We start from the raw sequence: 12,242 nt of genomic DNA, 5'->3' as shown, positions 1-12,242 counted from the left end.
TGCATCACTTGTTGTAAATCATATAAATGCACTAATATTTCTAAACATGATAATTTTAATACATTTTTGTGATCATACCTTTTAGATAAAGTAGTGGGGTTTTTTTGTATAATAGTTTAAAAATTGTGATACCTGTTTTCTGTCTGTAATCTAAATCTTTTCTTTAAAAGAAATCAAGTTTTGTGAATATTGATGTCAAGGTTTCTTATTCTCAATGATTAAGCATTTCTAATGCCTCAAAGTGTGTGAGGTAGATAAGGTATTTTTTCTTGTTGGTTTAGCAATTTTAAGTAAAAAGATTATATGATTAAAAATAAAAGTATGCTAGAGAAAAAAAGGATACTGTTGTACCAAAAATTAAAAAGAATAAGAAATAAACACTAAGGAAGCATTTTTAAAAATGAATATTTTTAAGAATAGGTGCAGCTTTAAAAATAACTGGTATTTTTTTTCTCATGTTATGGATTTTTCTAGGGGTCCTTAACTTCTCTTTCCCTTTCTCTCTGTCTCATTCCCTTTCACCATTATCATTTTATGTCCTCCCTCTTTGCACTTGTTTTCCTTGTTTTACGACCATTTTGCTGATCATCAGCAGATCCTCCAGAAGGTAGGCAGGGGAAGGGAGAGGAAATTAATTTCATTCCCAGTATCAAAAGACCTTACAGGTTTGCATGGGACAAAAATAAGTGTTTATTTATTTTTTTCTCCTTCAGATCAAGTCTGTTGTACAAATTTGCCATATTTAACCTTCAACTCTTTTAAAGTTGATTTTATATTTCAAAATGTGAATAGATTAATTTGAATAGAGAAATAAATACCATGGCTGTATGTTTCTAATATCTATAAGTTTCTGTTATCTTTGGTAGTTTATATAAAATATTAATCCTAATATTCTGAATATTTAAGAACATTTTAAAGTATCTAATTAATAAAACACTATGTTTAATATTGAGATTCTTTTTTCTCAAAAGACTGAATAACCAATGACATAAAAATACATAAGAATCAAAAAAAGACATCCTGATCTCCAGGAAATAACTGTGCAATACATAAGTCACTGGGGCAAATATTTACTGAGTATTTTATGATAGTATAACCTTTGATATGACAGAATTGTGTTGGATGTTACATTTAATATTAATGTAACATAAGGGAAACATTTAATAGATCATTAGGATAAAGCTTGTAATCTGAAGGAAATAAACCTTTGGAGACACAGTATTACATATCTGAGGGTACAGTTTAGTTTTTTCTTAAGATTTGTCATTAAATACACATTGAAAATAGCTCTTAGGCTGTTAACATGAATTGTTTTCTTACAACCAGCTTTTTGACCTATACATACATATATATTTTCTGTTTGAGAATTAACAGTAGCAAAGTAGCAACCTACTATTCTTTAAAATCATACCTTTTCAATATTTGAAGCCATATTTTTAAATTTGATGGCTTCAGTTTGTATCTGTGAACCTTAAGGCATCAAAATTTCAAAATGGCAGATTCAGACTTTTGAATGGGTCTTGCTCCAGTTTCAGTTTTAATCTGGTTAAATTGTTAGATTATAAATTACTGAGCATCAGTTTCAGTAATCTCAAATTGACACATGTATGCAAATCATGGCATCAGATTTCATAATTATATATCCAAAGATAATAATTCCTTATGTCGTTTATAGGGATAAGAAACTCCTATCACTTTTGTGATCATTATAACCAGACCCTAAAAACAAATGTTTTTTCTCCCCAACTCTAAATTTACCTCCTTTAAATTTCCATTTGTTAGTCTTCATCAGCCCTTTTTTACCTTACCAGAATTAATTTTACGTATCTTTTTGTTTATATATGACAGCTCTTCAAATATTCAGCGCTTTTAAATTATGCTATTGTATCCTCTCTCCAGTAAATGTTATTTTATCAGCTCAATAGTTTCATCATCTGTTCCTTATGTAATATAGTCTACAGATCCTTCATTCTGCTTCTACTGTTTTATAAAGGCTCCAATTTTTCAATGTTCTTCTTAAAATGGGACATCTAAAACTACACCTCATTCCATATAAGGCCTACATAGAATGCAGTAAGTCTATCGCTGTCTTTCTCCTGAAATATTTATTTCTATTAAACAAATCATTGATAGTGAGTAGGCATATAAAATAAATGAATTTTGTTTCAGTGATTTTGTTCAGGCAATATAATGTCCAGCTCCTTAATATATCCCTTTAATAAGTATGCCACTTCTCCCTAGGGCTAGGGAAAGATTGACTAGATACTAAAGATCTTCCAGATCAGCTGTGACCTTGACTCGTTAGGTGTGACTCTTCAACTACCTGTGGAAATACTTTACTCTGACAGTTCCATACTTATTCACACTGTCCACAAGTCAACATATATTGTGAATAGACATTCCCTTAAATTGGTATCTATTAACCGTACAAAAAACTTTCCCCATGAGATTGATGAGCCCATGTTATCTTTTGTTGGTGAGCATTTATTTTTAAGTGGATAGTGATTTGCTTAATGTATTCCTCTGTGAGACTCAACAAGAAGTTGAGTTTCTGAATTCCACATTTTTCCTGCTTTTTGGAAGATCAGGTCTACATGTTTTGTCCCTTTTTTTGATCTTTGTGATTTCTTAGAGTACTGACAAGGATTTTGCCTACACAATGGCGTATACTTTCAAAATCCTGTGATATAATGATTTAAAAACAGAAATACCTGAATTTATTGAATAAATCTCCATTGGCAGCTCTAACTTATCTTGGGTTCACGTTTCTTAATCATTTCTGCCCTCTTGCATCTCGAAGATTCTTCTCTTTCATTAAGAAGATGGAAACAAAACAGTTTTCCTTTATCCCTGTATTTATCCTAATATTATGCCATTTGTCTTACATAATGGACATAATTCAGCATAATTTGAAACATATAATGCTTTGAGCGAAGGTACGTTTGACTGTTTGTCATGTCTTAATTCATTATCATCTTTAGCCTCCCCAACACCATTATTTTAATTCAGACCTTATCTTAAACTCCTTTGGGAGAGGGACAATGTTTTGATAATCTTTATATTTCCATAGTACATAGCCCAGTGCCATAAAGCAGAAACTACAGAAATATCAAATTTATGAGAAAGCTCCCTAAAAAGGGTCATTGTTTTTAATTTTTAATTTTTTATTTTTGCAGGTACATAGTAGATATATGTTTATGGGGTACATGAGACATTTGAGTACAGGCATACAATGCACAATAATCATATCGTGAAGAATGGGATAGCTATCCCCTCAAGCAATTATCCTTTGTGTTACAAACAATCCAATTACCCTCTTTTAGTAGTTTTAAAATGTACAATTATTATCAATTATAGTCACCCTGTGGGCTATCAAATAGTAAGTCTTACTTATTCTTTCTATTATTTTTGTACCCATTAAACATCCCCACCTCTCCCAACCCCCACTACCCTACCCAGCTTCTGGTAACCATACTTCTACTCTCTATATCCATGAGTTCAATTGTTTGATTTTTAGATCCTATAAATAAGTGAGAATATCCAATGATATCCTCTTTCTGTGCCTGGCTTATTTTACTTAACATAATGGTCTCCAGTTCTATCTATGTTGTTGCAAATGATATGATCTCATTCTTTTTTTATGGTTGAATAGTACTCCATTGTGTGTATGTACCACATTTTCTTTATCCATTCACTGTTAAGTTCTCATTCTTTTAAAATTTTCTTTGAGATTGTCAGTTTTTTCTTTAAATTTTTGACATTTTTGACCCATTGTCCCTTTAGAATTTCTGTTCATTCAATTATTCCTATCTTCAATTTTTGTCTGAAATCTGCTTTCTTAGTATTTTAGGTGGCATGTAAGTTACACTTTCTTCAGCATGTTTCTTTACACCCCAGCTTGACATAGAATTATGTTTTCCTGTTATTTGACATTTCTGCTTCTTCCTTATTTGTCAGAATTCAGTACACTCAAATAATTCCCAAATGTGGTTTCATTAAACCTTGGAGAGATGAAATTGTTAGTAAGAAAATCTAGATGTACTATAGTCTTTGCTCTTTGCAGAATGTAGCTGTTAGCAGATGCCTGATGAGTTGATATACTCCATCACTATTACTATTTCACACTTTGTCCTTTTGCTTAAAAGACAGCAGTCTGGATTTTATTACTACTTACTTATAAAGACTTCTTAAAGTTAGGGGAAAAAAACAAAACTAGTCTCATGATATAGTCTCATGATATTTAAGTGAGTCTTGCTTTGTTTGTTTTTTCCCCACCTTAGGGGCATAATCAACCCATTTCCAGCTTCAAAAGGAATCAGAGCTTTTCCACTTCAATGTATTCACATAGCTGAAGGACATACAAAAGCTGTGCTCTGTGTGGATTCTACTGATGATCTCCTCTTCACTGGATCGAAAGGTGCCAGTAGTTGTCTAATGTAGATATTTAATAGTTTTTTAAAAAAATTACATTTTTAACATGCTCTAGAAAGCTATTTAAGACCAGAAAGAATCAGATCATCTGGTTCAACTCCTGAATGTAAAACATATAAAATTATTGCATAGTTGAGCAGCAAGTAAAACCTCTGTTGAAGTTTTGTAAATACACTGGTGACAGAATACATCTCTCTGCGGTATTTGGGCATGTACTGCATGTAGGGTCCTGAATTTTGAAATGCAGATTATATAAAAATCTATAAAAGGCTATTTAAATGTACAATATGGGAAAGAGAATAAGATGCGTAGCAACCACTATTTCTGCAACACTTACTACATATCGGGGCTATGCTAGGCAGTATGCTAATACTAATATATCTCACTTAATTCTCACAACAATCTCAATGAGATACATATTGCATTCTCATTTTGTAGACAAAGAAACTCAGGCTTCAAGTGAATAAATACTTTTCTCAGGTAAATTTAGCTAGTAAGTGGAAGAACCAGGATTAGAAACCTAGGTATACCCTTCTCCAATCCTGCACTCTTAACCCCTTTGGTACAATTGCAAGTAACTGGAAACCAGCTATAAATGCTTTGAAGAATTCTAGACTAAGAGTTTTGGGGTTCTGGAAAAGGAAGGAATTATACACAGCTGTGAGAAACAAGGAAGGCTTTGACAAGGAGTCATTTAGGATGTACCTTATAGGATGGTTTGGATATTGACAGGAATAAATAATCAAGATTACAGAATAACATAAGCAGAGACATGAAGATCAAAGTGGAGCATGTTTGGAAACTAATTCTACTTGGGTTGAAAAATGGAATATGTATAAGAGAAGTACTGGTCATTGAGGCTAGAAAGGTGAAAAGCAAGCATATACAGGAATTCAGGGAGCTCATAAAAGTTTTTAGCATTTAGGGATAGTCCAAGATTCACTTTAATCAGCGAATATTTATTTCTCATTGTCTATGAGGGAAGTATAAGATCCCAGCTAGAACTTATGAATTTAAGGTAAAAGAAATTCCCTAATTAAAAGAAAAATGTTCTTTGAAAATACTGTATTTTTCTAATGACTCAAATTAAATGTATCTCTCCAGTATAACTAGATATTCAACACATCAGAAAAAGAACAAGAATAGTTTTGTGATTATGTTTTTGGGTCAAAAATAAAATTTATATAGTCATTGACCCTTGGGAGGAAAAATGTGTGTATGTTTACTAGTGTAGAGAGTATGTTGTGAGGAGGTGGGAATATGATCAGAGAAGAATGTTTTGAAGAGGCTGACCTGAGACTGCCACTCTAAATTCAGGGGCAATTTGAAGCAAGACTCTTTTGTTATGACCGTTTCAAAATTTTTAATAAATATTTTTTCAATACCACATGATACATACAACAGACATCCCAGACTTTTATCTGATCCTTTATACATACCTTGTCTTTGAGCCTGTTGCAGAGGGTCAAGGATGATGTTAGGATCCTTGTTGTATGTTAATTCCTATTTTCGTTTCCTTCCCATAGAAGAGAAATTGTTTAAATAATTTTTATTATTAATAGAACCTAAAGTAGTTCATATTAACAGTGTTTTTTATTATTATTATTATTTGTTTGTTTTAGATCGTACTTGTAAAGTATGGAATCTGGTGACTGGGCAGGAAATAATGTCACTAGGGGGTCATCCCAACAATGTCGTGTCTGTAAAATATTGTAATTATACCAGTTTGGTCTTCACTGTATCAACATCTTATATTAAGGTGTGGGATATCAGAGATTCAGCAAAGTGCATTCGGACACTGACGTAAGTAACTTGAAGACAAATAGCATAAAGGAGGAATATCTCTTCTTTTTTTTTTTTTTACAAAATATAAGAAAAGAGAGGACTATAAATGCATTTTAACTTTTGTATACCTGTTCACTTCCTAGAGGATATTAAAAGTGTTCACAATGAAAAGCACAGATAAAATAAGAGGGGGAAAAATTTGACAAATGAAGTGTAAGAGCCTGGTATTAAACAGAAAGGGATAAGCCATATTTGATCAGTGACTAAGTATACATTTCATGTTTTCTCCCTCCCAAATATAAGGTATTACATTTTAATGCTATTTCTTATTTGATAGAGTTCAATGTTTTATATTACTTGCTTCAAATAACTACCATTCCTTGGGAAATGGCTGAAATCACCATGGTAGGCAGTGAAGAAGTACTTATAACCTTTAATTAACAGAGATTGAAAAGCTGAGAGTGTTTTTTAAGGACTGAGACTGCTTTGGTATGAGTGCAAATTTCATAACTCTAGGTGATGTTGGATAATTGGAGGATGAATTTGTTTTTTCTGTGCTCATTATCGTATTTGTCTTTAGAAGTGTAGAACAAGTGATTCTTTTTGCTGTAATATTGATGAATTATTTTAATAATCAAAATTGATGTAAACTCAGTAATCATTTAAATGAGAGAAGAGAGCATAAGAAAGGTTAATTTTTACTAATTTGTAGAGATAGTAGAGACTATTTTTAAGTGCTGTTTTGTAATTTGAGAACATTATTCTTTGTACTGAATACAAGTCTTGAAAATCTTGTAGAAAAATATTACTATTATATCGTATATTAAGATATAACATGTCTTATGGTAGAAATTTACCAATTCAGTTGAATCACTAAAGTCACATTTGAAAAGATTGATTATGGCTTAATATTTTAGAAGTTAGCTAAAAAAAAGTTTCAAAATTAAAAAAAAATTTCACCTAGAATTTATCTGAAGAAACAGGCATACGCTATATTTAGATACTCCATCTATGATTCGGTTAAAGTAAATGAAAACTGCAAATAATTCAAAAGATCTCTATTGTCTTTAATCCAGAAAGGCAATTCTTATACACAAAAGAGTATTGGTAAGCCTGGCCCTCCGGTGGAGGGGGGTGGTGCTGCTGGAAGCTGTAGGAAAATAAATTAGTTTTGTGGCAACGTATTATTTGTTGTTTTTTTTTTGAGATGGAGTCTTGCTCTCTCATCCAAGGTGGAGTGCAGTGGTGCATTCTTGGCTCACTGCCACCCCCACCTCCCAGGTTCAGCTTCCCGAGTAGCTGGGACTATAGGCATGCACCACCATCCCCAGCTAATGTTTTGTATTTTTATTATAGACGGGGTTTCACCATGTTGGCCAGGCTGGTCTCAAACTCCTGACCTCGGGTGATCAACCTGCATTGGCCTCCAAGTGCTTGAATTACAGGCGTGAGCCACTACACCCAGCCATTTGTTGATTTTTTTTATGTTTAACATAAAAAAAAAAAAATCTCATCTTTTCTGAAAGATGTTTTAGTCTTTCCTAACTCAGGGCCTGGAATTACTAGTATACCAAGTAAGAATTTTAAACCATGTAATCTTATTTTATTCATTCATCTCTTCACTTACCAAATATTTATTTATATGTGCCAACTCTGTGTTAGGTGCTGTGCTAGGTACTATGCGTACAGTGACAAAAGGACACTGTTCTTGTTGTTGTCTACAGCCAGTTTCCCAGGAATTCAAGGAATTCTAAGCCAAACCCAAGTCCAGGAATGTGACTTTTTTGCTTTGTTTGTATCTCTTAAGGTCTTCAGGTCAAGTTACTCTTGGAGATGCTTGTTCTGCAAGTACCAGTCGAACAGTAGCTATTCCTTCTGGAGAGAACCAGATCAATCAAATTGCCCTAAACCCAACTGGCACCTTCCTCTATGCTGCTTCCGGAAATGCTGTCAGGATGTGGGATCTTAAAAGGTAGATATTTTTAAGAAAACATACCTCTTGCCTATGGCAAATACAACTTCAGATATTAATAACATTAGTGCATGTGAAGTCCAATTTTTATGACCCCAGAAGTTAATGTAAAATCATAGGCTTTTTTATTCAGCATATACTTCTAAATGTCTCTTGTGTCCTTATTAACAAACTGACAATTTTCTCTTTTTTTAATCTCCATTGCTTGGAAAATAAGTATATGGGGGAAAAATAAAATTAAAACATTACAATTTCTTAATATTTGCCTACAAGTCATATTGTATACTAGAAGGAGGCTAAGATTCTCATCCTAGTTTTACCAGTACTCTTGATAGAGTTATTTTTGCAACATCACTTAAATATCTTATATCTTAAATGTTTTCATTGATAAAATTAAATTAACAACTTGAGCATAAAGTCCTCACAGAATTTTTGTGAATATAAAATAAAATATATGTAAACTATGAAGTATTAAGAAGATAAAATAGTTAAAAAGAAAAAAATGATAAATTAAAATTTAAGGCATTACATCTTTCATTCGATTTTTATTTCCTATGAAGTGTGAGTTTTTTTCCTTTAGTTGAGTGTTTATGTTAGCTTGTTTTCTAGTTCTTAAAATTTTGGCAGCAAAATTTTACATTGACTTATTAGTTAACATTGACTTATTAGTTAACAAATATTTATTCAACCCAAATATGTCAGGCATTGCACCAACAGTGTGGTGATATAGAGCAAGACAAATGTGGCTGGTTGTGAACTCCTGGGCTCAAATGTTTCTGACACCTAAGCCTCCCAAAGTGCTGGGATTACAGGCAGGAGCCACTGTGCCCAGCCTTGATCTACCTTCTTAGAGCTCATCTTATAATGGAGGATAAAGGCCATTAAACAGGCTATTACAGGATTCTTAGTAACATTTTCGATTCAGGTAACATGGGGTGCCTCTCATCCAGAAGGGATTTGCCAATGGTAAATCAAATGGATGTTTTTTTGAAAAACTTTGAGAAAAACTAGTGTTATAATTTATAACATTTAAGGCATGTTACAGTATGACTGACAAAGTATAATAAACATAATTTTTAGATGAATAGATAAGAGAAAAACCATGATCCTAAATACTATATTATAAATAAAATGTAGAAAATTGAAAACAGTACTTTTTTAAGAAAATGAGAAATGAGGTGAGGACTTGGCTTATTCTTAAAGATATTGAATTTGACTCATAGTAAGAGCACCATAGAAGAAATAGTCAAAATCATGACACAAGGCAGAAAAGATACCAGCTTTTCAAAATCTTTGCACTGTTTAACTTGCTGGTTGATTTCAGTAAGATATTACTAATTAAATGTAGATCTTAACAAAGGAACTAAAAGAATATTTTTCAAGAAACTGTAATATCTTAAAAGCTAGATACATGTCTTTATTCCAGCAGCTTGATTTGAGGTAGGACTATGAAACAAAGGTTCATTCTTACCCTCTGACAACTGACGTTACCCAGTTTTCTACCAGCCACATAGCTGGTCATTTTCATATCTTTATAATAATTGATGAAATTATTTTGACCACTTGTTTTCTGATGTACACATCCACACATATATGTGTGTACATAGATATATGTATGTATGTATGTGCATGTATGTGCATATATGATGTACATGCACTTACGTGTATTTGTGAAAATGTGTGTGTAATAAAATAATTTTACTTTCTCAGTATTGTTACTGATTTTGTAATTACATCAGTGATATCATCATTTTATTTGAAATTCAAATTGGACCTAATCGGTCCTATTCAGACATTTAGCAGATTAATGTTTAGGTGGATTTATGTTGGAGTTAAAATTAATCATTTTTTAGACTTCTGCTGCCTTTTTGCTTGCCTAAATTATGTTAGTCAGCTTTAGAATAACTGATTTATGACTCTCCCATTTGCATCATAGATTATATTAGTTTTGACTAATTTGAACAGAGTTTCGTAGATGTGGAGCTAAAATGAAAAAAGCTGGTGATGCTGTATGTTTATTGCGGCACTATTCACAATAGCAAAGACTTGGAATCAACCCAAATGTCCATCGGTGACAGACTGGATTAAGAAAATGTGGCACATATACACTATGGAATACCATGCAACCATAAAAAAGGATGGATTCATGTACTTTGTAAGGACATGGATGAAGCTGGAAACCATCATTCTCAACAAACTATTGCAAGGACAGAAAACCAAACACCACATGTTCTCACTCATAAGTGGGAATTGAACAATGAGAACACTTGGACACAGGAAGGGGAACATCACACACTGGGGCCTGTTGTGGGGTAGGGGGTGGGGGGAGGGATAGCATTAGGAGATACACCTAATGTAAATGTCAAGTTAATGGATGTAGCACACCAACATGACACATGTATACATATGTAACAAACGTGCACGTTGTACACTTGTACCCTAGAACTGAAAGTACAATAAACAAAAGAAAGAAAGAAAGAAAAAAAAAGCTGTTGATGCACACCTGTAAGTCCCAGCTACTGGGGAAGCTGAGGTGGGAGGAGGATTGCTTGAGGCCAGGAGATTGAGACTGCAGTGCGCCATGATCATGCCTGTGAATAGCCACCGCACTTCAGCCTGGCAACATAATGGAACCCCATCCCTTTTTTTTTTTTTTTTTCTTGAGATGGATTCTCGCTCTGTCGCCCAAGCTGGAGTGCAGTGGCATGATCTTGGGTCACTGCAACCTCCCCCTCCCAGGTTCAAGCGATTCTCCTGCCTCAGTCTCCTGAGTAGTTGGGATTACAGGCACCCACCACCACATCAGCTAATTTTCGTATTTTTAGTAGAGACAGGGTTTCACCATGTTGGCCAGGCTGGTCTCAAACTCCTGGCCTCAGGTGGTCTGCCCGCCTTGGCCTCCCAAAGTGCTGGGATTACAGGCATAAGCCACCGCACCCGGCCCAAGACCCCATCTCTAAACATATAAAAAGAAAAAAAAAGTGAACTGTTTTATGAAAGAATGTAGGTTGTCTATGTTGAGGCTTAGTCCCATAAGAAATATTTTTAAATAAAACCATTATTCTTTATTTTTAAAGGTTTCAGTCTACAGGAAAGTTAACAGGACACCTAGGCCCTGTTATGTGCCTTACTGTGGATCAGATTTCCAATGGACAAGATCTAATCATCACTGGCTCCAAGGATCATTACATCAAAGTATGTATAAGAGACTTTCTGAATTATATTTGTCTATTAGGTGATAATTTTGAAGTATTCAGATTCATCTAGGACCTCTTTCTCTTAATTTTCTTTCTTCCTTTCTAGTCTTTGCTTTTTCTTTTTAATCTTTTCCTCATTCATAGTTAGTGGTTTTATCGTCTTATTATTCAATCATGCATTCTCATTTTTCATAGAAGAAAGGTTGGAAACAATTTTAAAGCTCTTTTAGCTCAGTCTTCCAACTCATACATGAGTCTTATTGTCAAGATCTTTTATCCGGAAAATATTATGATCTTCAGAATTTTTTGAAATTAGCAGGTAAGGTAAGGAAAGATGCACAGTTTGATTCTAAAAATGTTAAATTTAAATGTTAAATGAAATACTAATAAAGGAAATTCACATGGCTAGAAGGCCATTAGAAATTCAAGTCTAGAGTTTAAATTGTGACTAGAGATGTAGGTTTGGGAGCCATTCAAAGAGAACCAGATGTTCCAGGAGTTAAGAGTTGATGATGTGGCCAAGGTGGAGAGAAGTTGACTGGGAACTCAGCCTTGGGGAATATCTGTGAGAACCAATAGGAAGAAGGTAAGAAAGAGAGGTAGGAAGAATGTAAGTACTCATTCTAGAAACTTTGATTAAGATATGAGAAATGGGTTAATGACTTGAAAATAGAATGGTTAAGAAAGGAGCATTTTATATCCTAGAGACATGAACATATTTATGTACTTAGGAATTGGGCTTAGTGGAGAGGGAATGAGTGAGGAGAAAACTAAAGTGGTGGCAATTGATGAAGGTGGTAGGGGGAGTTAGATCATAGATGTGAACATTGAAGATAAGTAAGTATACTTTAGCTTCT

At 33.5% G+C, this 12,242-nt stretch overlaps 1 protein-coding gene across 1 annotated transcript in view; it reads left to right on the top strand.

Annotated features, from left to right (window-relative positions):
* The window catches only part of KIF21A (kinesin family member 21A), a 164,898-nt gene that overhangs the window by 135,875 nt on the left and 16,781 nt on the right, over nt 1-12,242 (top strand). Inside the window, exons 28-31 of the mRNA XM_023182833.2 lie at nt 4,281-4,417; nt 6,054-6,234; nt 8,024-8,188; nt 11,266-11,383. Coding sequence (XP_023038601.1) covers nt 4,281-4,417; nt 6,054-6,234; nt 8,024-8,188; nt 11,266-11,383 — 601 coding nt within the window. The remainder of the gene's footprint in view (nt 1-4,280; nt 4,418-6,053; nt 6,235-8,023; nt 8,189-11,265; nt 11,384-12,242) is intronic.

The sequence above is a fragment of the Piliocolobus tephrosceles genome, chromosome 10, assembly GCF_002776525.5.
Source record: "Piliocolobus tephrosceles isolate RC106 chromosome 10, ASM277652v3, whole genome shotgun sequence".
Lineage (NCBI taxonomy): Eukaryota > Metazoa > Chordata > Mammalia > Primates > Cercopithecidae > Piliocolobus > Piliocolobus tephrosceles.
This window is presented reverse-complemented; position numbering and strand designations above follow the sequence as displayed.